This window comes from Vigna unguiculata, chromosome 7 (genome assembly GCF_004118075.2).
Source record: "Vigna unguiculata cultivar IT97K-499-35 chromosome 7, ASM411807v1, whole genome shotgun sequence".
In the NCBI taxonomy this organism is placed as follows: Eukaryota; Viridiplantae; Streptophyta; class Magnoliopsida; order Fabales; family Fabaceae; genus Vigna; species Vigna unguiculata.
The window spans coordinates 37,597,367-37,622,274 of NC_040285.1; the positions used below are offsets into that span (position 1 = coordinate 37,597,367).

Consider the following 24,908-nt stretch of genomic DNA (forward strand, 5'->3'; position numbering starts at 1 on the left):
ATGTAGCTATGAAGTGGCTATTTTATCAAAGATCGAAGAGAGTATGTTTTATTGTGCAGCCTAAGCAGTGTGTTTCTGTGTACTCTAGAAAAATGTTTGTGGGGTCCACAAGCATATATATGGCCCTCTTTTGTTGTTCTTTTAGACTTTACAGCTGTAAGCATGAAAAGAGCAGAGGAAAATTACACTGAGGAGTTTTAGCCAAAATCTGTATTCATTTGAATTTATTAAGCAATGACAAACACAGATGAGACTAGGTCAAAAGAGAAAGTTCAAAATCACCAAGCTATCATATTATTCTACAATTATTGGGGTGGGGGCACACCTTACTGATCTCACAACCTTTGGTTCTTCCTTAGGACTAAGGCTGTTTCCTTTTGGAAAAACATTTTCCCCTCTTCAATTTTTCTCCCTCTGTCTCATGAAGTCATCATCACTACCATCTAGTACTATCTTTAAACTGCTAAACTTAAAGTTGAGAAAAATATTAACAGAACCAGAGACAATCTTCCTACAAAATCAGATTTTGTCCCCCATAATAAAATCCACCACCTTTATGCATTGGATCATAATTTACAATTAATGGGTTGTTTTGTCAAAGCCACCAAGAAACCAAAACCATTATATCTGTATGTATATGTATATGTATGTACTACTTTTCTTGTTTGCCACTCACACTCCATCTCATGGAGACAAACAAATATGGCTCTCTATGCCTTTAAACTACTCCAACAAAAACTGTTCTAAAATACTACTAAACCATTCCATCATCTTCACATACCTAGCGTTATTACATACACAACTTTATAGAAATAATTTGTGTTATACACGTGAAAAAAGCAGAATGAACTTTATTTTTGTTTTCACACGAGAACAAAGACAAAAATAAAAAAATAAACAATTGCAAAGAGAACAACCTAAAGGTGAAGCATGCACTATAGTGAATCCACTAGAATGATCATTATGAATCTTTGCATTCATAAAAGAAAAAGGGGTAGGAAGAAAAACAGAAAAGAAAAAAAAAATCTCCACGCAACTTAGAGAAAGGGAAGGTCTACGGAATGTTATCCACATGGGGTATGCCACCTTTCTTGTTTCTGTAAAAAGGGTGTGTGCACTTAATCATAGTTAGTCTAATCCAACTAACGACTAACAAAGCAAGGTTTTGCACAGGTGTTGAAAAGTTAATCCTGTGTATCCCACTACGTTGAATTAGTTGCAAAAGTGTCTCCCCGTATTCTTCGCTGTGTTCTTGGCTTGTCTCATTAGTGCTATAATCGACATGATTAATCGATTCTAAGACTGCAAAATGCATGATAAGTTGCCGTGCAAATACACCAGATAATTGAACAGATAGTGTGACAACTAATAACAGCTAGCTAAAACCAGCAAAAACTAATTTCAAGTGAGTTTTGTAACTTTATATACATGTATGCATGCAGACTTTGCTTTCAAATTATACATCGCTGAGATCATCAAGATATGCTATCTATTCACATCGATCACATCAGAATGAAATTGACACAAGTTGTATTCTTACAAATTGTGTATATTATTCGACAAAAAAGAGAAAGCAGAGCTTGGATACCATAATAAGCAATCTGTGAAAAGTTGTAATATTATAATTAGAGTTAGAATAAGACATTTTGAAGTGGTGATCACGTTTGAGAGAATTTGAATTTAATTGAGTAAAGTAAAGCAACGCTAGAATCTAAATTATATTGCGCTGGATTGGCAGAGATGCACAGGAGCTGACCAGAGGCTATAAGTCATGTAAACCAAAATAAATTAAGATAGCATGTTCGTCCTTACATGCCTCTAAGATTGTGCAGAAGGAAGAGAATGCAATAAATATTGTTGCACAGTGACAACACTCCTTTGAAGTTTCCAACTAAAAGGTTCCAAGGTACGAAATGCTTATTTAATGCTCTCTTACTCTAATAATCCACGGAATAATGACATGCAAAGGCAACAAAATGTATAATTAAGTAGGGACATATGAAACCAAGAGCCCTATAGCTAGGCCTGATGAATAATGAACAGTAGCAGCAGTAGAAGAAGTTTAGTGTTTTGAGTAAGTAGGGGTTAGGTTGTGGTTGAATATTATAAGACCAAGGCTTTGGCCCTTGTTACGAGGTCAAAAGACTGAATCCCCCAATGAAGAAGCCCGCACCCTCCCCTATGACCAAAAACCCCACTGGCCGACAAACTACTTCTCCCTTCACATGCAAACAAACCCTCTTCTTAATCTGTCCAAAAAACCCTTCTTATTTTGTTCTGTCTCAATGGTTTTTTCTTACCAAACTACTTAATGAGATAACAGAACATATGGTAAAAAACTCAGCTTGGACCATTTTCTGAATCTTATCCATCATCTTTCTATCGTGTAATGTAACCATTCAAAATTCAAGCACACACAGGGAAGCGAATAAGAGCATATACACATGAACAAAATTGTTCCCAATTTATTATAGAAAATATGATATAAATATGTCCAAATTTGGTATGGTCTATATGAGACCCATTGAACAAAAAAAGTGCTTGAAATATATATTATAGAGAGCTGATGATAGTCACCATCCTTCATTGCCAACTTTGTCCTCCTCTTCTTCCCTCAGAGACCACTCCTTCCTCTTCGTGTGATGTAGACAATTGTGGGACATTGTTGGAAATGAAGAGATACACATAGAGGGGAAGGCACTATAGTTTAGCAAGATATGCATGGAAAGATTAATTACCACAGTAAATAAATATAAGACGTTTTTTTTTTATTTTGGTTTTGAAAGAAAGAGAGAAAAAGGGTATCAAGGAGAGGTGCCAACAATTCCGACAATGACCCGATTAAGTGGTGACAATTTCATTTGTTGTCCTTGGGTTCTGCTCTTCTTGAACAGAGGCTCTGGTGATGAATACAGTGATGACCCCACTGCCCACGAATCGTTGGAACCATCAGAACCAAATGCAGCATCAATTACGCCACTTGGGCTGTCTGGAATTTCCTCATACTTGCGCTTGTAAATGTTGTTGTTATGACCATAAATATTGGCATTTGAGCGTTGGAGAATAGCATTATAACACTCATCTACTTTCTCCTGTTAAAATGCACAGTAACTAGTATCAAATAACGTGCTTATCATGTGCATTAATGACACTGTCGGCTTTTATTTACTCTTAATCTAACATGTTCATGCAAATCGTGTTCTTAATCGTAATCATAAACAAATATTATCACTTGGACAAACCTTGCTAATTTTGAGAACACTCAGAAGCTGATTTTTGTATTCCATCCCACCACTGTGTTCAATCTGGTCTATTACATGCAGCATTGTTGCAGTGGCCAGAACAGAAGGAAGGCACCCAACAAATCTCGAATCTACACATAAGAAAACACAGAGATACAAAATGATGAGAAAATCAGCACAATAACATCTTCATTCATTCTTTGTACTGATGGAAAAGTTAAGAGTCTTAAGTCAACTCAATAATGGTATCTGAAATAGTGAGGACTATAGTCATTATTCTTAAATGCTTACCCAAAAGCACAGACAGAAGGAGATGCTCGCAGCGCCTGAGAAACTCCCAGTGAAGATGAGTTCTCAATCCAAGCCTTCTTATGATGTGATCTAGAAAGGAAAGTGGGGTCACGGGATGCATCTTCCATTTGAGGGTGGACAGCACCAGCAGCTCCATTCTCTGAATAGTCTTTGCCTCAAACACATACTTTGTGTCCTGCACCTGAAAACATAACATCATTAACAAACACGCATGAGACATCAACCTAAGACGAACAATTAAAAAAAAAAAACACTCAGATGAAACAAAGGTTTGTGATGAAGCTACCTGAAGGTCTAAGAGAAGAGGCACTTGAGTTTCTTCAACTTTTGCAGCCAAAGAGATGCAAGTGACAGCCACGAGCTGGATCATCCAAGGCTTCTCCCTTTGAAAATGGAAGCTTAGAAGGAACCTATCCAGATAAGTAACGGCCAGTGTTGCAGTGAGAGCAGAGAATCCATAGTGAGCATTGACTTTGAGCATCCATTCCACCGCCTCACGACGAGGCTGAGAGAAAGAAGGGTCCAAATGCACATTATTCTTAGTACTGTCACAAGCATCATTATTGTTATTATTAGCATCAGTGTTGAGATTGTTATAGCCGTAAACTTGTTGATGCTGAAGCTTCTCTTTGGAAAAGAGAGTGTTTAGTTCCTGGTCTTCCCAGAAGAAGTCTTGCTCCAACAAGAGCAGAGGGAAAAGAGTGTCGTGCATTCCACGTGCCTCACTGTTTGTGACATCACTCTCTTCATCTTCTTCTTCCTCTTCCCACTTTGCTTCATCACAGTAAAGGGCATCAAGAACAGATGAGACATTCTCGTTATGTTGTAGTTGGTGATTGTGGTTGTGGATTGCCATCTTCTTCAGTGAAGAAGAGGGTGTGTAGTCCTTTGTTCATTATAAAAAGAAAACACTCATTCTCACACCCATGACTCCCTTTTTGGATTTCTCACTCTCTCTTTTCTCAGTGAGTGAAGAAGTGAGAGTAGATGAAAGCAGAGAAAGAAGAAAAGTGGTAGGGTGTGGAGAAAGGTGAAAGGGAGAGATTGATTCTTCTTCAACTTAGTGGGTTTCAGGCTTGTCTTTTATACACACATTTATTATTATTAAAAAAAAAATGGCAATATTAATAGATGATTATGCTTTCGGTGTTCTTGTTTAGTTGGCGGCCAGAATTACATAAATCTAACGGCACACACCCCAAGCTGGACCCATCACACCAACTTCTTATACTGCCAATTTAATTTTCCACATTTTTATTTGCCCTCTCATTCAATTTCCTCATGCAACACTAATCCACTTATTAATCAATTAGTTTTTTTTTTAGTTAACAATGATTTCACTTATTATCAAGATACTTCCTTAGTTAACAATGATTTTAGTTAACATAATATCAATATAATCTTTTATGTCAGTCAACCAACTCAGTTATGGAGGATAATTAAGAATTTTCTAATTAATTAGGCAAATGTAGTGAGTGTTTAAATGAATAATGCAAATCAATCAAATATTGTAAATGAGTAGAAACTGAAGGCAAAAAAGAATGAGAAATAGTCATTTTGGTAAATTAGGTGTATGATAGAGTTTAGAAGTTATTGTCCCCTTGGCATTTATAAGGTTGTATAAGTAGTTAACTCTACTAAACCTATCTATCAGCCTAATTTCATAAACCTCTGGTTTCTTGTAAGTAGTGTTTCACCATTGGGAAAGTAAGGTGCTTTAAATCCAAGATAGTGGTTTCGTGAATTTAAATCCTAAAAAAATATATGTACTTAACATAGCATCGAATTTATCATCATCGGTGCACAGGAAGAAGAAGAGAAAGAATAGACAAAATGCAAACACAAAAAACTCGTTTTTTCAGAATTGATTTCATGTGTTTCGGAAAACTTTCGAAACATATTTTTATGTATTTTGATTTTCTTTCAAAACACATTTAATGTAAAAAAGTATTCTAAAAAATTTATTCTGAAAAATATTCTATACATTCTGAAAATTTTATTCACGAAATCTTATTCTGAAAATCGAGTCTCTTTTATATTATATATTTCTCTTAAAGTGTGCAATGATATTTACTTATATCTTTATTGTTGTAATTGAGTTATTATTATTGTGGTTACAATTATCTAAGTTGATCACCAAATAAATTCTGATACTATTGTCAAGATTAGTAGAATTTTGAAAATATGAGAAATATAAGATATATGACGTGAAAAAAAACTTGTTATATTTATTTTATTTACATATTATGTGTATACATGGCACAATGTAATAGAATATAAAATATTTGTAATATTCTCCTAAATCTAAATAATACCTAATGGATATTTTATTTTTAAATAAAAGATATTTCTAAAATTGAAATTTTTCTTAAAAATCAATTTAATACAATTGACAAATCTAATTAACAAAATATTTATGAGTTTTAATTGTTTTGACATATAATATACTATTCTTTAAAAACATTAAGATAAAAAAATGTAATTTAATAAGAGAAAAATATTTCATAATTTTTTTTTCAATAGTGACTATTGAAAATATTATTATTCAATGACTAATAATTAATATTTATAATAGAAGTGAATTCTTCTAATTTCAAGTTTTAATTTAGATTTAAATTTATATAGTTTAAACTCTGTTTATATCTATGTTTGTGATAAAGAGGGAAAATGACAATTGAGACTTCAAAAAAATAATAAACATGAGATAAATTGTTGTCATTTATTAGTCTAATTAAATCTACAACGTAAAAGAGAGTGAAAATTAGATCATAAATATATTTTGTACTATTCTATTATAAACAAGAGATAACAAATGATAAGACGAGGCACAATAAATATAAAATTACAAAAAAAAAATCAGATAAAAAAAAGAGAGAAAGACATTGAGGGATGAAATTAATTTTTTCCTCAATATTTACCATTAGAATTTACCGGATTTTTAATTATTAGAACATTTGATTTGTCAATGGTACAATTTTGTGTTAAAAATATCTATCGTTATCCAGAACAACATACATTCTCCTCAAATTACCAACTTATTACATACAGCGTACTGGGTGGAGCCCAGGAAACGGACAAAAATTATATCGATAAGCCCAATATTCACCACAAAAGACTGGGTATAGATTTTATGAGAGTGCAGAAAAAAAAAATAATGAGAAAGATGTGCCTTGTAATTTTGGTCATGCAAAACCACCTCTAATTACATTAAAATTTTATAATAAGGCAACGCAATTAAATTCTTATGTTTAAATCATTTTAAATTTAATAAAGTTTTTTTCTTCATATTTAATATATGTAAACAACACATTCCTATACTATAATCTTAATTAAGAAAAAAAAAAACTAAATAAAATCAGTTTAGCCGTTCAGCAATTTGTTCTGTTCTGCACAAACTTCACAACTATGAATCAAATCTATAATATACATAAACTTTTAGTAGAAAGTAAGCTAAAACTAAAATTATAATAAAGATTTATAAACATAAAATTAGGTTTCAGATTTTAAAAGAATCATGATATAAGAATATTTTAATCATTAAAGATTTGTATGCACAAAAATGAAATTTAATTTAGAAATAACAATTTGTATGCATTAAAGATTTCTAACTGCCCTCCTTCCTTGAACTTGTCAGCATTTGTACCTAAGAAGTATCAAGGAAAAAGGAGTTTTATTATTTTATAGAAGAAAAATGATAATTTAATAAAACAAATTTAATAAATTTTGTCAAATTATCTGTTTAGATAAAAAAAATACTACTTTATTATGTCATTTTAGTTAAAAAATAAAAAAATAATTTATTTTAATTTTATTTATGAAAATTTTATCAAATTTGTCAAAAAATAATTGTTACAAAATAATTTTTCTTTATGAAGGTTAAGATAATTTTATTATGATTGAAGCAAGCAAACACATTGTTTGGTGGTGTTGGCAAAGCTTCTGCAAGGAAATGGATGCGAGAATACTTGAAAATTTGATGAGAGATGTTGTTGCTGGATAGTATGTCCTTGCTTGGAGCTCAAACTCCTCTACACATTTGTTGGTCCATAAAAATAACATGAAAATTTTCATATCACCTAGAATAATTTAAGAATGAATGTTATTTACTATATAATAAATTTGAAGTTCATAATGTATTATATATGAATTAATAATATAATAGTTCTAAATTCCTATTTTTTGGAATGGAAACTTAAATTTAATAAATATTGTATTATTTATTCACGTGTTATTTATTCATTTATAAGTATTTAAATTGATTTTAAATATATAAAAATTATTTTAATTATTAAAAATATATGGAAATATGATTTATAATGTATTATTATATTTATTAAATAAATTTAAGTATTCATTTATAAAAAGAGTAAATATTATGATCAAATACAGTCTAAGATCAAGTTTGAAGTCACGAGATCACAGACAAAAGGCAGAGTCAAAATTGGTAAACTTATTTATTAGCTTTTGCGGAAAACTTGTTTGTCCTGTTCTGTGGAAAACCTGTTTAAGTTTTGTGGACAAGTTGGTTAAGTTTCCTTCCAGGAAAACTCTAGTGGAAAACTTGCTTTAAGTTTTTTGAGTTTTGGTGGAAAAGTTGGTTACATAAATCTCTTATAAATAAGTGATAAAACTTCAGTAGAAATTAAGTTATTGCAGTCGTAAATTGTGGTATATTGTTTCTCTTCCTTCTTCCATATTATATCTTCAAAACAAAAACTCTCTTTCCTGATGGATGGAAGATTGGCTGAGGCTGCAGCCACAGGAAACGTTGACGAACTTGAAAGGTTGATGAGAGAAGAGATGTTGTTGCTGGATGGTGTGTCCTTGCATGGGGCTCAAACTCCTCTGCACATTGCATCAATGTGTGGTCACGTTTCCTTCGTCCAAAAGATGTTGGAACTTAAGAACCAATTTGCGTATGAACTCAACCAAGATGGGTTTAGTCCTATGCACCTGGCCTCTGCCAATGGCCATCTTCAAGTGGTGCTTGAGCTTGTGAAAGTTGACCATCAGCTGTGTGACATTGAGGGGAGAGAGGGAAGTCTTCCTCTCCACTGTGCCTCAGTCAAAGGAAGAATCGATGTTATGAAGGCGTTGCTCTCCGCTGCTCCACTCACTGTTCAAAGCAAAACGGTGAGAGGGGAAACTCCGCTTCATATTGCTGTAAAAAACAACCACTTTGATGCAGTTAAGTTGGTGGTGGAACACGCCAAGGGATTGAAGATGGAAAGAGCAGTGTTGAATGACAAAGACAACCAAGCAAATACCGTCTTGCATATCGCTGCGTCAAGGAAGCAATACCAGGTATCTCATTCATTCTTCAACAGATTTAAGATCATTTACATAAAGCATCGACTTCTGAAATAAATTCATCATCTAAGTCATTAGCATAATTAATCTTGAATGATGTTAGATCATATATAATTAGTAGAATTTGGATTGCAGATAGTTGATTTGTTATTGGTTGAGGATGATGTTGCGAAAGAAGTGATGGTGGTGAATCCGGTGAACGAGAGAGGAATGACCCCTCTGGATGTTCTTACGTTATTCCAAAGCGAAGTCGGTGATTTAGAAATTTACAGAAGCCTTGTGAAAGCAGGAGCTAAGAGTGGAAAGGACATTGAGAATGAAGGTGGTAGAATAGGGCAAGCAGTAGCACCTTTGGAAATTGAAATCGTTCATGGAAATGAAGTTCCTCCAACGAACTGCACTAATGAAGAATCATCAAACCTACCTACAAGAACAGGGTACAACTGGCTTGGAGAAGAAGAACTGGAATTATTCGAATACAAACCTAACAGGGATTCTACAAATGATGTGCGTAATATACTGCTAACCATAGCTGCACTTATGTTGACAGCAACCTATCAAGCTGTGCTTAGTCCCCCTGGAGGATTGTGGCAGGAAGACAAGGATGGCAACACTGCTGGAAAATCTATCGTGTCTACCAAATCAAAACTAGCATTTTTGTTTTTTATTCTGGGCAACAGCGTTGGATATTATACCTCTTTCTATATGATCATGTGGCTAACATCCGGCTTCCCTCTGCAGTATCCTCTGCAATTGTTGCTATTTTTCATGTCATTCAACTACACTGTATCCATGCTTTTCCTCGTAAGTGGTGACAATATTTACTATATGTTAGCATGGCTAGCTATATCGTTCGGCTGGTTCGCACCGTTTGTTCTTCCGAAACTGCTGAGGAGACTGCGTTTCCTACTACAAAACTGACCAAATCTTACTCATTTCCATGCTCCTTTTGCTTCACTTTTATAGTTGGATTACTTTCATATATCCAAGACTTAGATTGCATAATTCAAGTTCTAATGTTATTCTCTAATCTTCATTAGGACTCCAATACTACCAGAATATGGATTTCTTTGTCTCTGTAATTTCCTTCTTGAGTTACAAAATTTCAATTTTACTTTTTGTTGTCTAATTTTATTACAAAATGTTAAAAAGTTTGTGTGTGAATGATGCCACATTTCCAATCTCATGCTTAGGGATGTCAAAAAAATCTGTACCTGCGGATAAAATCTGCAACGAATAAGAAATGGATATTAAAAAATAGATACCTGCTACCCGCGGCTACGGGTATTTTTGATACCCGCATGTTAACGGGGCGGGTACGGGTATCATAGTATCCGTACCCGTGGATACCCGTATCCGCTAAACTTTAATTTACAAAAATACCCTTACATATATATATATATATTAGTAAAAAGTATTCTGACCTCATTTTTTCTAAGTTGCACATCTTGTCTTCTGTTTTCATTCTTCAAATTTCAAGTATTGGTACGTTGTCTTCTTCCAAGTACACCCTTGACATTCTTCTCTTTCCTTTATTTGAAATTGGGCATATACATCAAATCCAATATAGACAATGGACAATGACGTTTATGAGATGCTTGTTGTCAAATGATGAAATCAAAATAAGAATACTTAGCAAGTGATAATTGGAGTTTATTATTTGTTTATTTTTGTTTATTTTTTAAGAATCAATTGGAAAAATTGGACTTTTTTATTTAAACACTAGTTAAAAGAATTTTCATTTTGTTGAACGTCATTTTATATTTACTTTTATAATTATTTGGACTTGTATGAACTTGAGTTTATTTGAACTAGTTAAAATTTATGACAATGATGTATTTTATTTTATTTGAATTTATGATTAAATATTTGTTTTTTAAATAATTTTGTAAATACCCACGAGTATCCGTGGATACCCGTAGATATGAAAAAAATAGACGGGTGCCCACATAACAGATACCCGACAGATATGGGTACGGGACAGGTATTTATCTAGCGGGTAGGGTACAGGGAAGCTACTCCCCGTACCCTACCCGCCCCGTTGACATCCCTACTCATGCTATATCGTGATAATAAATTAAACCCTAAAAAAGAAAAATAATTAAATAAAACTTTTATTACTTTTTATTTTAAGCCGTAGTAATTTTTCACAGCAATGCGTACTTTCCTTATGCATAATGTCATCATTTAATACATTTTTAAAAAATTAGATGGTACGAATCAAAAGATAAATTTTTGGAACTTATACTTTGGTTTTGAAAAAAGAAATAATCATAATTAAAAAAGTGAGTAACGATATATGTTTACAAGGACTCTAAATTAAATTGGACTATGTATTCAATGCAGACGGTATTGCATGGGGGAGGGGGCCAACTCGTACAAATAACACTGCATATTCTTATTTGTAACTTGTGCATTAAGTCAATGAAGCATCCAGATTTATCATTACAACAAACAAACAAACAAATGGATGACCAAAATATTGCTGTTGAAGTTGCAAGCAATTTTATGTACAAAAATCGAAGTATAAAGACAAATTGAGGTAGTTCAATCACTTTCGTAGTCTTCGTCATCTCCAAAGGTAAAAACAGAAGCATCTGCAGCCATGGCCTTAAACTCACTTTCTGCGCTGGGCACCTCGATACTAGACACTGTTTTACCGTCAACATTACTTCTTGGCTCACTAGCGTGATGAATTGACGTGGAGGAACTCTTGTTTCCCAAAGAAACTTGTTCTGTTGCACGTGATAAGTTTGCAATTTGATTTGAAATTCTGTCGGATTCGGAGCCTCTGGTATCATTTTTAACAGTTTCAACTGCTTCAGAAGGTGGGTTCGTTTGCTTGGTTGCTGAAGAAGCAGATTGTTCTGCCTCGCCATCTGAAAACACATCATCTTTATCATTATTATGGCTCTCTGATTCTTTGACTGCATTCTGTGAAGGGGTGCTCCTTTCCACTGGCGCAGGACCAGTAGGACTGTTACTTGAACTCTCATCTGATTTCGTTGTAGTAGTTTTAGGTTGCGAAGTTTCTACACTGGCATTATGGTCCACGAGCACAACCTCGACCATAAATCCTGGAGAAGGCAATTTTCTCTGCCAGAAGTTCAGGTCAATTAAAAATAAAGTTGATAAGAAGATCCAATTGTGAATGATAGACATGGAAAAGCTGAACTCAACAGAAGCCAGATAAATTTTTTTACTCATACCAATAACCACAAAACTTACCTTGTCAAAGCCATCAAGATCACCGGTGTTCAATACTTTTCTATTTTCTGTCATAGTTGTGTTCAACCAACTAAAAGAGTGAAAAGAGCAAGAAATTTCAATCCAACATTAAGACCAACGCCGAAGAGAATTGATCAATAATAATGAAAATTAATTAATACCAGTAAAAATCTCCTTGGCGATCATGAAAATGAATTTTGAAGTCCCCAGCCAACTCTGTAAGACCAGGCTCTCCCGGCAAAGCAAATACCATCACTCCCTTCTTTGGTGCACTAAACCAAAAATCTTCTGGCTGCAAATTGTGAAATCGCAAGTCACGCAGAAATTCATCATACTTGGGGAGGGGTGGGAGGGCAACAAAAAACATAACTTTGGAACAATAATTCAATACAATATTTGATACACAGATGACATAATACTAATGAAACGCACCAAAAGATCCTTGGTTCTCGGATGCTTTTTGGTTGAGAACAAAACACCTACACATCAGAAATGGGTTAGAGTAGACATCAACAGGGCAGTCTGTCAGACACTAAGATCTTACATTACAAAAACAAAGCAGGTCATACTGTCATGCAAATATATATCTAGTTACCACTACTCATAACTAGTAAAGCAAACAATTCGTTCGCATTGTAGCTAGAAAGAACATGCATAAACAGGTAGACTTTCTCCGTGATTTTATATCAATCAGGACTCTTGCCTAGAAACAAAAACATAGCTATTGTCCTCGGATGAAAATCCTAACGAGAATATGCCTTCTCAGTTCATACTAAAAAGATCTGAGTGCATAACATAGAACTAAACATTATATAAAACACACCACAATAGAAACAAGGACAAGTTTAATGACCAGTACAAAAGATTAGTTTATAAATCTACTAATAGAATGGTCAAGGACTACATGTATACTTTAAGGGAAATTTTACTACAAGATTGTCAAGCATACCACTATGATCTGAGACAGTTACAGACGGCCTAATCCAGTAAGGGCATCTGTGAAGCCGGAATCCCCTAAGCATGCACCTGTACATATTATGTCAGTATGAATACTAAGACAAGTAAATACTACAGTCACATCTTGGCCGGTAAATACCTGCGGGCAGGAGGGTTTTCGCCATTGAAGTAAGTTAAGACTCGTTCAAAATATTTGACATACCTCTACAGAATACAGTAAAACATAAAAAATTACTGCAGAACTAACAAAGAAAACATTAAAACTCTAGTAATAACTCCAGAATCTCCAAATTTTGACCTAATTGACCTATTGCAGAGCAGGAACTTACAATCTGACTCGGCAGAACAAGTCCCTTTCCATCAACGCATCTTTTTTGATTATAGTAATCCATCGATTCCTCAGCGGTTGGGAAGAACTGCAGTATATTCTAGTCATCAAATCTAAAAAATCTAGCACAAGAAAGAAAGTGCAAATATCAAGCACATTCATCATGTTTTCAAGAAAATGCCGAGAAATTCTTTACCTTTAAGAATAATAGAAGACTAGAAATCATCAACCCTGTCCTAGCCATTCCAGCCTTGCAGTGGACAACTACAACATTCTCAATGTCTTGTTTCAACCATGAGTAAGCACTTTGACAGAAGGATATAACCAGTTGAATTGGCGGGCAATTGTGGTCATCAAAAGGGAAGCTAGCCACCTAAAAGAAGAAATTTCAAATTTCAGATGCAAGAATACAAGAAGCTGTTCAATAAAGTCCATGAAAATATAACGTGGCCAGAAAACAAACTTCGAGTAATCTAGGTTGTCTAGCGTCATGATCAAGAAGTACGAGCAGATGGGATGTGAATGAATTGTTAATTGAAGAAAGGATAACCTCAAGGCTACTATCCAAAATTAAAGGTTAAAACTAAAGTGATATGTCCATGTTATGACCAAAAGGTTATGGTGTATAATTAAAAATTACAACCCTTAAGAAAGTCTATCACAATTGTCTAAATAAAGACTTACCTTCCCCTCAAACAATGATGCATCATACAACCGCTCGGAACAAAGATTATAAACCTTGTATTTATCCTGCACACAGCAAGGAAAAAGTCAAATGCAAAACTAAACAAGGCTCGTTAAGTTTCAAACTTTGAGGTCCTTTGATAAAAGAGACACCATATAATTGAATCTTGTCAAACTATAAAATATGAAACAGACAGAATAACAAAATATATGAAGCATGAGCTAATATGTAATAATAGGGACTATTTTATGATAGTTGAAACAAAGATAAGGAATAAACATTTGACAGAAAATTGCTCAGGAGAGTCTCTCGGTCCATCCTATCTTATAGAGAGAGGGAGAGAGAAATTTTATACAAGAGGTTTCCCATAATTAGAGAAAGAATATTACAAGATCTGCAAGACAAACAGACATTATCTGGATTGTATTCAGGTGGTAAAAGGAACAACTACAACCAAACCAATAGAATATTCCAACACAATTTCAACCTATATCTCAAAGTCTAAACAATAAAATTTTAATGTAATACAGACATTCACCCTCAAGCCAGTGCATACAAGTTGTATCATTGTATATATATTTAGCTTGCTACGAATGTATTCCTTGGTCCTCAGAGATTTACTGAGGATGTCTCACAGTTGATCATTACAACCAACAAATGTTGTAGTGAAATAGACTTAATAAGTCAAAAAACAGCTATTTGAGGATCCAGAACCACTGGATTCATGTCAGTTGAACCTTTGGGGAAACCGTGGTAGACAAAGGAGTTTTAGACGACCTCCACACAAAAGCCTCAAGAAAAACTCAACAACAACAGTAAGCCACAAAGTGAGGTTTTAGGGCAAAAACAACCTAGATGCTCAGAAAGGAACTGCAAACGAGATGCTCATAAATCAAACTGGGTCAGAATGAGGCCAGAAAACACCACTGAATGGGATTCTAATAAAGATGAAACAAATGGAGGGATTTTCAGAATTAGGATCAACAAACAAACCTGGATCACTGGCTGAATGGCACAACAAATAGGGTTGTGTTGAATTTTACGATGCAACTTGACATGGGCTATGATACCAACTTGAAAGTTTAGGGAAAGAATATTACAAGAGGTTCAGCCTACTTGCCCGAAATATGTACAACTAATACAACAATAATAACTATAAAAACCTTATCCCACAATGCAAGGATGGCTAGATAGATCATACAAGACCATTTGCCTTGATTAAAGACCAAATCTTTCTAGATACTATTCATGAGATTGAGAGATACCTCTCCTTTTTGCTCTCCCTATTTAAAAACGATACAATCCTCTCACCCAAGAGACACTTCTAGAGGACTTCTGTGTACAGCTAATAAAACAAAATAACAATGATAAAATATTCCAACACAATTTCAGCCTATATCTAATAAACCTTAATAATCTTATCACAGATTCAACAATGCAATCTTATGGTATTATCAACAACAATAACTAAAGTAGGGAAATTAAAATAGCCAAAACTGTCAAAGATAAGTTCAGCAGTTTAATATCTCCTTGTGTTGTAGAAATGTGAGCATAATAGCATATGTATTGCAAAAAAGGGCCCAGGAAATTCAAATCATATCCAAGAGCAAACAAGTTCCCCATACATATCCGAAGCTATCAGAGAATATGATAGGAACACAGCGCCGAAGCGTAAAAACAGGATATTCTATAGAAATTTAGACTTCCTCTGGAATAGCAGAAATACAGGAGAAATAAAAGGAGACAAAACACGCATTCCATGATTTTTTTTCTCCATGTTTGGCAGCAAAAAGAACAGAAGAGAATATGTAGGACCCACCTTCAAACTTTTCTCTCCTGTATGAGAAGACCACACATAAATCAATGTAAGCTCATTAGAGTTCCAATCCAATCCCTCAACTTCTCCTATCTGACAGTCTTTTTCAATTTGAGGGTATTTTTATCCTTTAAACAAAAACACTTCGTTCTTTCTTTTCACCTTCTATCCAACTAAAAAAGTGAAGACTTCTTTGTCTTCATTTTCGTAATGATTTTCTTTCCCAACATTTTTTTTTCTCCCCAACCAAACCAGCATTATTGTAGGCATGAAAAGAGGTAGACAGAAGTAGAAAAGGAACAGAAATGTAAAAGACGCAACTAATATTTTCCCTACAGACATCTCTGCACTCTGCTTACAACTTACTTAACAGAAGTATAATCCTTCCTCAAACTCAGACAAACTCCGTTTCCACCCTACCACCACAGCCACTTTCTTGTGCCTTACTTGTGTATAACTTACAGCCTTTGACCCCGAGACAAGTGGTCCATCATCTGTCCTCTAGGTTATATTCCGATTACTAACAAAATAGCCTAGCAAGACTTAACTCTTCTAAAGTGAAAGAAAGAAGAGTGCACTGCAGACAATAAAATGCAGTTATAACCACTGGTATACAGTACACGGTGTAATAAAATGTATGTACATCTTAACAAACTATGGACTAATTAAAAAATCAACTTTTGAGCCCAAACCCCCTTACTTTACAGGAGCTAAATCCATGCCTAGCTAGAGGGGCGGGGTGATTGTACGTTCATAGGTAGCATTCACTTCCAATAAACCAAATTAAACTTATAATAAAATACAAATAATTTATGGTATAGACATTTCTAAATGAAACAAAAACAACATTCCATACACTACAACATTGATTTGTATTATACAAAAACTACAGCAAAGGCATAAATATAACACTGAGTAACTTCATGCATCAGAGTGTGTTTACTACCTTATGGTGAGTTTCAAAAAACTTAATCACTTCTTCCATATGATTTCTGTAAAATCCCTGCATTACAATTTTAGATAGTCAGAATAGTGGTGTTAAAGATTAAGACAGCAATTTAAAAAAAAACATACAGAATTTTAACTCACTTCAACATATCCGAAAAACCCAGAGCTCATGTCACCAGCAGGGAATCCCATTGCAATGATGTTCTCAGTGATATATGTCATATCTAAATCAAAACCTCCTTCCTGAAAATTAAAGGTAAAGAGTATAAAAGGGGACATGGGTATGCAACAACCTGGTTCTTTGAGAAGGGAACATACAATTCAGAATGAAGCAAAGAAATACAAAAGTTCAAACTCAATGCACTCACCAGTCTCAACAATAGTTAAATAATAAAATTCTAGTAACGGTTTTTTCAACACACTATAATATTCTCCGTACAGAACACTAAACTATATAACGTATTTTTAACTGGGAGAAAGCAAATGTCTGCAAAATTCAGGGCCTTATAAACTCAACACCAGCTATGAGATCTAATTTAGAAAAGCAAAAAAATAAAAGCATTGGCTGGACTCCCAAAGATATGCTGCACCCAATTATTAAGGGATTGAAGAAATGTTCCCAATATAAGAAACGAAACAATATTTTATTTTTTAAAATGAGTAAGACTTTGTGAAAATCAGCTTTACAATGATAAAGACAAAGTATATTAGTAGTTTGAACACGAACATCACCTGATATCTGCGTTTATTCTGGGAAACAACATGGCGTGCCTTAACCTGCACAGCTTTCACAGCATTCTTAGAAGTGTCAACCAGGCCTTTCGTAATGCTTCCAAACAAATTAGATTGTACAGCAGTTTCATTGGAACTGTCATCTGATCCAGGAGACTTTGGAGACAACCTCAATCCCAGATTACTAGTGAAGCGAGCAAAAGTTGATTTCTCAACATTTCCACCTGATGGGTCATCTTGGGAGCGAGAAAATGACTGAGAAATTTTCAAGCTTTTGGCCCAAGACGATATGCCTGGTGGGGATGACATAGGAGTTGTCTCGTGCGCCGAATTATCTTGCTCAGAAACTGAAGCAGCAGAGGCTTGACCATCACGCTCTTTATCAGGAGAAAAAGTGGGTGGATCTTTGATTGGATGTGAATTAGACACATTATCAGGCACTGAATCCATTTGATTACAAAAATAGCAGCAGCAACTTATGTAAAAAATGGAAGTTTTATCATTAGATGGCTCCGGCCCAACAGTATCTTACTAGTCGAAGCTGCACAGGACAAAAAATTCAAATAATGTTTATTCTTGATATGTTGCCTATTCATTTAATCATTCTTCTTCTGTACTCAACAATAAGATCGATCATAACAACATGCTACTGGGTGGAAGAGATAAAATGTATACATAATCAAGTAATGGCCAAAATCAAATCCACACACATTTGGCATAACAGTTTTCTGGAACTTCACTTGCAAATGGAAACTTCCTAAAAAACCTATCCCGGAAACCTTAGGAAACACTTACAACACTTCTCAAAGATTCAGTCAGGTCCCTAACTAAAATCTAGCTAAAAGCGTTTCAGGAGAATGATATCCGTCAATTGAACCTCGTGATTTTCAATTTCCAACTAAAGTGAACCATATGAAGATTGAATAAAACGTAAAAAACTGAACAATTAAGCGTGGATTGGAATTCGGATAAGGAGTCGCGTCACATGCTTAAGAGACGTAAAAAATCATTAGAGACAAAGAAAGAAACGGCTAAAACAAGTAATTTCAGATCTGGGAAGAAGAGCTTGTGTTACCAGAAGCGGAATCAGAGGGAAGTGCAGAGCAGTGAAGGAGTTTATTAGGGTTTCAAGAAAGAAGAAAGAGAACGGAACGGGTAGTTGAATTTAGGAAGGTGATGCTGATACCGATTGACATGCACGAATGAATGATGATGATCACTGTAATGTCAAAGACTTTTTAATCAAACGGTTGCTGAGAGTCGAGGGGTATTCTGGGTTATGCTGCGCATACCATCATATATAATACGATTTCAGGACATTTATTTCTAATTTTCACTCTTTTTAACTATAAAAGTGTTTGCATAAACATTGTTAATTTTTTTTTAATTCTGTTATTTAATTTTTATTCAAATGGATATCATGAATTTCACCTGAAAGTTATTAAAACAAGTTAGAAGTATTCATGCTGATAAATCATAAGGTGTGCATTGCATTTTTCGAAGAGCTGATGATACCTCTTAATTTTGAAATAAACATTAAACTTTTTTTATATGTTTAATAAATAATATTTGTTACTTTTATATGTTTAGCAAGTGGGAGTCGCTTCTCTTAATTCAAAATATTACATTAACTATTTACATAAAATTAAAATAAATATACAGCATAAATAAATTTTATTAAAAACATAATAAAAATAAGTGTCTATTTAACAAAATGTTTAAAACGTAAAAAATAATTATTAAAAAAATAGAAAAAAGAATTATGATTATTTTAAAATTATAAGAATAAAAGTGTCATTTATATAATATTTAAAAGTTGTATTTTTTCTAAACTTCTACCGATTATAATTAAAAACTCATAAAAATTATAAATAAGTTTCACAAACTCAAATAAATTGTTTAAAAAACTTTTAAATATAACAGAGTGTTAGTTGAATGTTAATTTAATACGATTTTAATGCCATGGTTTTTATTAATTATTAAAACTATAAAATCATAAATAAAAATTATTGAATCAAAAGAGAGATTTACAAAATTCATAATTAAAATATCAGTAAATATAAATCATTGTGCTTAAGAAACACGTTCGAAAATATGTTATTAAAATATTTCCAATATATTAGTAAGTCAAAATAGACTTTCTAGAATTTATCTAAACCATTTATGATAGATTAAAATCAAATCTTGGAAGGAATTTGTTTCAATGAATCTATTGGTATTACAAAAATATAAAAAAAGTGAGAATATTTATTCTTATGTTTGTTACACGTTTATATTTTATTTTTAATTATGTCTGTGCCAGCTGAAAATTGCATAAAAATAAAGGAAATTGTTTCTTAACCATTAATATAATTTTATCTTTTGTATCACTAAAACATAGAAGCCCAAAAGAGACGGACTAAGCTTGCGTTGTGGGCCACTCCATTCTTTATTGGTAGCTTTATTGTGTCACGGGTATGTGCCTTACAAAGAAACACCCTTACATTTTTCGCCATTTTTCTTTCTTAGACACTCTAAAAATGTTAATTTTAAGTAATAAAGATAGTTAATACCAATCCTTTTTTTTTTTTCATATTGTCAACAAATCCTTTTGCAATGCCAAAATCATAAATTTATCTCATTAGTAAACTGTTTTTCATGCAACTTTAAAATTTCAAAATATAGTATTATTTTTTGTTACCAAGTTTCTTTCGCATCAGTTACATATATTTGAGCTAACGTTTGTCAATTTGACTTCATAAACTGATCGCAGAGAAAACTAATCTTAAAGTGAAATAATTTACGTTTTCAATGTTTTATTTTAAAATAAAAGAATTATAAAATTTAGCACCATTTTTTATTTAACACAAAAACTAATAGGTTTATTTTACTTAAGTAATTTGTTGAATCCATAAAAAATAAATACATCTCAGAATATTACAATAAGAAATGTTCAATCTACTATGGTAGACTTGGTTAATTCAAACCTAAACAAAAACATATGAACATGCATTTAAAATAACCTCACTTTTGATGTTTCAAAAGCACCTCAAGGTGGTATAATATAAATTTTAGAAAATATATTTTGTTTAAAACAAGTTTAAACTTGTACCGATTGCACTTGAGTTTGTGTCACCAAAATCACACCAAATATATGTAAATATGAAGATGATCAGTGGATGAGTTTCAAGGGTCTCATCATAGCATTGTCTTCATGATCCAATACCTGCATCAATGCGTGTGCACCATTAGTTGCTATGGCTGTAGTAACAAAGTGAAAAACAAATGGTGAGTGAGTGAGTGCTTACATGGCAATGGTATACGTAGCCAGGTTCTGCGGTTGCATCAAAGTCATAGGAAGCGTTGGTGTGTATGTAAGAAAACCTCACCGCAATCTTCGTTACATGCCCAGGTATCATCTTGAACACATTCTTCCACCCTTTCTCGTGATCTTCCACCACTACTTTCTTCCCACGTGCGTGCTTCTTCAGGTGGCACTTCACCGGGTCGTTCTTTTTTGTCATGCATTCCTTAAACTCGTCAAGCTCCACCAGCGCCGTCTGATCCAACACCTTCAACAAACCCAGATGAATGTGCAGCGGGTGATTATCCTCCGTCAGGTTTATCACGTACCACACCTCCGTGGAACCCACCCTCGGGGTTTCCGTTACCGGTGCATCGAAAGGTTTTGCATTTAGATACAGGTGGGTTGGTTCATCGATTTTGCTCGTGTACTCGTACATGGCAACGTACCGTGTACGCGTCGCAGTCGATAAATCCACGACGGGGTATTCCACCAATCGTCGAGGAATCCGTGACGTGTCGACTTCTTGATCGGGTAGAATGATAAACTTCATAACCTTGCCGTTAGCCTCGTTAACGGGATCACCAGAAGGATAAGGATAGTTTGCATCGTTAGATAGAATAGCGACGTTAGTCTTAGATTGAGAGAAGTCAACAACGATGTCTGTGATCTCAGATGGCCCCACCAGAGTCTCGTTTGTCGTCACGGGCTTGTCTAAGTAAGCCGAATCGGACGCCACGTGCGTGAATCTCAAGCCGTTGGAGAAGAAGAATCTGAAGAACCGGGCGTTGCTGGCGTTGATTATGCGGAATCGGTACTTACGACGTCGTACTGTGAGGCGCGGCCACGCTTTGCCGTTGACAATGATGGCGTCACCGAAATACTCTGGCTGCCACTGAGGGTGTATGTCGGGGTTGTTACCCATGGAACTCATGAAGATGGAACCGTCGGTGCGGAAGCTACGATCGAAGACGACCAACGGTCGATCGAATTCTTCACCCGTGGGTAACCCTAACGGCTCCTCCACGACGGGGTGGCGGATGATGTAACTGCCAAGTAAGCCGGCGAGAAGGTTGACTCGGGTCAACCCCATGGCATGGTCGTGGTACCATAGATTCCCCGGGTGCTGATTATTTGGATAGTGATAAGTTTTCCTGCTCCACGTGGGTCCCCTTTCGTTGAACTTAGAAGTGAACCATGCATTCGCGCTTCCGTCGCTGTCGGGCGCGTGGATGCCACCGTGGAGGTGGACCACTGTGGGAATGCCACGTGTGGTGTTGGTAATTGCTGTAGGGATCGTTGGGTCCCACGGAAGTATGTGGTTTGGAGGGAGGTGATTTTGCCACCTCACGTGCGTATCAACCCCGTGAAGGGCTTCGATAGTTGGACCAGGAACAGTTGCTGTGTGCTTGGTTTTTCCGAAAGCATACACTGTTGTCGGAGGTAGATCCCTGTGAAATTTCTGAAAAAAAAAGAACAGTAGATAGTTACAAATTGTGAAAAAAGAAGTATTACATTAGTGAAAACAAAGATGTAATTACAACGTTAACGTTATGAAAGAAAGAGGTAGCAGAACCTTGAATTCTAAATCTAGAATACTGTGACATGACTCTGACTAATTGTCTTGACAAACTGTAACAGTGAAGTAATTAAGAGTTTAAGAGTGAGAGAATGGTGTGAACGAGAAGACATTGTGGTTAGTGGATACTGAGGTATGTATGAATGTGAGGGCCAGAGTGGATGGCACTTTCAAAGCTTTGGGAACCAATTCTTTGCGTAATTATATAGTGACTAATCTTGAGAGCCTCAGGTCCATTGATGTGAATTAAATAATGGCCATTAGAAAATGCACTCGCAGAATGATATTTTACGATCTCTTTTTCTATTTTCCCTAATATAAAAAAGGTTTGAAGGAGATGGCACCCAATCCAAAGGAATATTATTGAAGGTAAAGTATAGTACTTAAGGCTGAGAATTGTGTGGTAAAGAAGACAATAGTGGCAGTGGACGCTGAATTATCAATGTCAAGGCCAGAGTGGATATCACTTTAAAGGTTCTGCGAACCAATCCTCTGTGTAATTATCTAATAGTCGTGAACAAGTGAACAAGGGTCAGTGACATGTTATGTTAACCTGAAAGGATTAATCAGCAGAGACTAGAACCACCAATAATTTTTTCAAGAGACTAGAACCACCGATGATCATTAAATAAAGTGGTTAAAAGTGATTTTTTTTGTTTACACGACGAAAAAGTTAAAAGTTAAATACTTAAACAAAGATACTTTTCTAAGTTTCTAATGTGATATATGTAAAATTCAGATAAGAAAGGGACACATACTTTACCTACCCTTCTTTTTACTTTCTATTCCTCGACAACTATCAAAGTTATACACAGATCTTAGAGAATATAATCATGGTTTTCTTGTTGTATGTTATTTTTCTCCAAACCTGGTAAGATTGTGAAGAGTTATTTTACATAAATCATCTCTTTCGAAGAGAAAAAGGGACCATTGAAATACAAGAGTAGAGCATCCTTTACAAGGTGGGCCTTTCATATGGAGATAGTTTGAGTAATTTCACCGACTAAAAAGGGTCTACATTTAATTGCAGCATTGAGTTGGGGAAAGCACAGAGAAAAAGAGAAAATCCGGAAACAAGAAAATAACGACAATTTTGTGAACAAATTGTGTGTTGCTTTCAATGAGTGCATTCGTTGACAGTTCTGATTGGAAAGTGTGGGAAGGAGAAAAAATTGCCATCATGTAGACTTTTGAACATAACCATTTATGAAAAACAGAAGGAGCCATCTAAAAACAAATAATCTTAGATCTGCAACACCAAGATCAATCATTCAAATTCTTGTAGTAATCCAAAAAATCTCAATTTTCATAAAGAAGTTGGAGTAAGACCTGATTGTGAAAAAAAAGAAATCGAAGGTAGAGATGACTAAGTTGACAGAAAACAAGGAAGAGAATGACCAATACTTATTTTATGGACAAATAATGAACATTTCAAGTCATGGAATTGCTGAAGGAATAACTCATGCAAGCATTATTGCTAGACGGTAGACTTAGACTGTTTAAAACAGATTTCAGTCAATATTTATTTAGATAATCACTGTCACTGTATCAGTACTTAGGGAAATCCAATATCGGGAAAAGAGTATAAGATACCACACATTGATTAGAAAAAGCTAAAAAAATTGCAAAATTTGAATAAATTAACTATGAAATAAATTATTGGTTTGAATTTCAACTACAAGTTAAACGGAAAACAGTTCTTAATACCAAAACTTATGAACCACACAATTATCTAGAATTATTCACTGCACCAGTCCAAGGAGGGGTTTCAAATTTTGAAAGTTTAATCTTTAAAAACTATTTGTGAATTGAAGAACACGATGGAGAACAAATTTAACTGAAAAGGGAAAAAGAAAGACACATACCCATTTCTTCTTGAACATCCCAATCTTGAGAGGTTTGGATTTTGGGACACCATTCAAAAAGTGATAACTATGGATTCTGGGCATATCTGGAAGCTCTTCGACAAACATCTCCAACTTGGAGACATTAACCAAATGATCTGAAGCTGAGGAACATCCTAGGAGAACAACCAGAGTGAGTAACTTGAGGAGCAATGTTCTGTCCATGGGTATTTCAGAAATGAACAGATATGCAGCATCAAAGGGAAGGGGAGAAGGGCTATTTATAGGATCAAAATTGGTAGATATTTAATGTCTGATGGTGGAGATCTTGTGCTGTGCCATTGTGTGAGTGTTGGACCCACTGTGTGAACCTGTAGATAGAAAAATGAAAGCCACACTTTTTTGTTTATGAGAATTGTAGTGAAAAAATTCAATGAGGGTTCTTGTAAACTCAACAGAGACATGGTTTTTTTTTTTTTTTTCTTATTCTCACTCTGACAATGCATGTTCTGTTTCAGACTTTATTCTTACCCTCCCTCTTGTCACACTTCACCAGTTTACACCTTTTCTTTCTCAATAATTAACTACACTACACCATATTTAATTTTTCGTGTTATTTTAATGGCATGCTACATTATATTTAT

General features: G+C 34.5%; 4 protein-coding genes across 4 annotated transcripts; 1 reads left to right on the forward strand and 3 right to left on the reverse strand.

Annotated features, from left to right (window-relative positions):
* Positions 1-2,439: 2,439 nt before the first annotated feature.
* Positions 2,440-4,622, reverse strand: LOC114189617 (cyclin-D3-1). Its single transcript, XM_028078235.1, has 4 exons — positions 3,841-4,622; positions 3,534-3,735; positions 3,243-3,373; positions 2,440-3,092 (listed from the first exon to the last, which is right to left on the reverse strand). Exons 1-4 carry the CDS (start codon positions 4,408-4,410, stop codon positions 2,805-2,807), a joined length of 1,191 nt encoding a protein of 396 aa, XP_027934036.1. The 5' UTR covers positions 4,411-4,622; the 3' UTR covers positions 2,440-2,804.
* A 3,568-nt stretch (positions 4,623-8,190) lies between these two features.
* LOC114190778 (ankyrin repeat-containing protein BDA1-like) lies at positions 8,191-9,941 on the forward strand. The gene is made up of 2 exons (XM_028079812.1): positions 8,191-8,858; positions 9,000-9,941. Exons 1-2 carry the CDS (start codon positions 8,283-8,285, stop codon positions 9,783-9,785), a joined length of 1,362 nt encoding a protein of 453 aa, XP_027935613.1. The 5' UTR covers positions 8,191-8,282; the 3' UTR covers positions 9,786-9,941.
* A 1,300-nt stretch (positions 9,942-11,241) lies between these two features.
* LOC114191109 (phosphatidylinositol 3,4,5-trisphosphate 3-phosphatase and protein-tyrosine-phosphatase PTEN2A) lies at positions 11,242-18,836 on the reverse strand. Its single transcript, XM_028080285.1, has 13 exons — positions 18,634-18,836; positions 17,559-18,099; positions 16,968-17,069; positions 16,825-16,881; positions 14,062-14,127; positions 13,574-13,750; positions 13,379-13,465; positions 13,189-13,253; positions 13,042-13,118; positions 12,525-12,571; positions 12,254-12,384; positions 12,093-12,162; positions 11,242-11,960 (listed from the first exon to the last, which is right to left on the reverse strand). The coding sequence occupies exons 2-13, from the start codon at positions 18,006-18,008 to the stop codon at positions 11,412-11,414; spliced, it is 1,878 nt and encodes a 625-aa protein (XP_027936086.1). The 5' UTR covers positions 18,009-18,099; positions 18,634-18,836; the 3' UTR covers positions 11,242-11,411.
* A 1,653-nt stretch (positions 18,837-20,489) lies between these two features.
* LOC114191819 (multicopper oxidase LPR2-like) lies at positions 20,490-24,675 on the reverse strand. The gene is made up of 3 exons (XM_028081226.1): positions 24,286-24,675; positions 20,846-22,303; positions 20,490-20,763 (listed from the first exon to the last, which is right to left on the reverse strand). Exons 1-3 carry the CDS (start codon positions 24,487-24,489, stop codon positions 20,710-20,712), a joined length of 1,716 nt encoding a protein of 571 aa, XP_027937027.1. The 5' UTR covers positions 24,490-24,675; the 3' UTR covers positions 20,490-20,709.
* Positions 24,676-24,908: the final 233 nt, after the last annotated feature.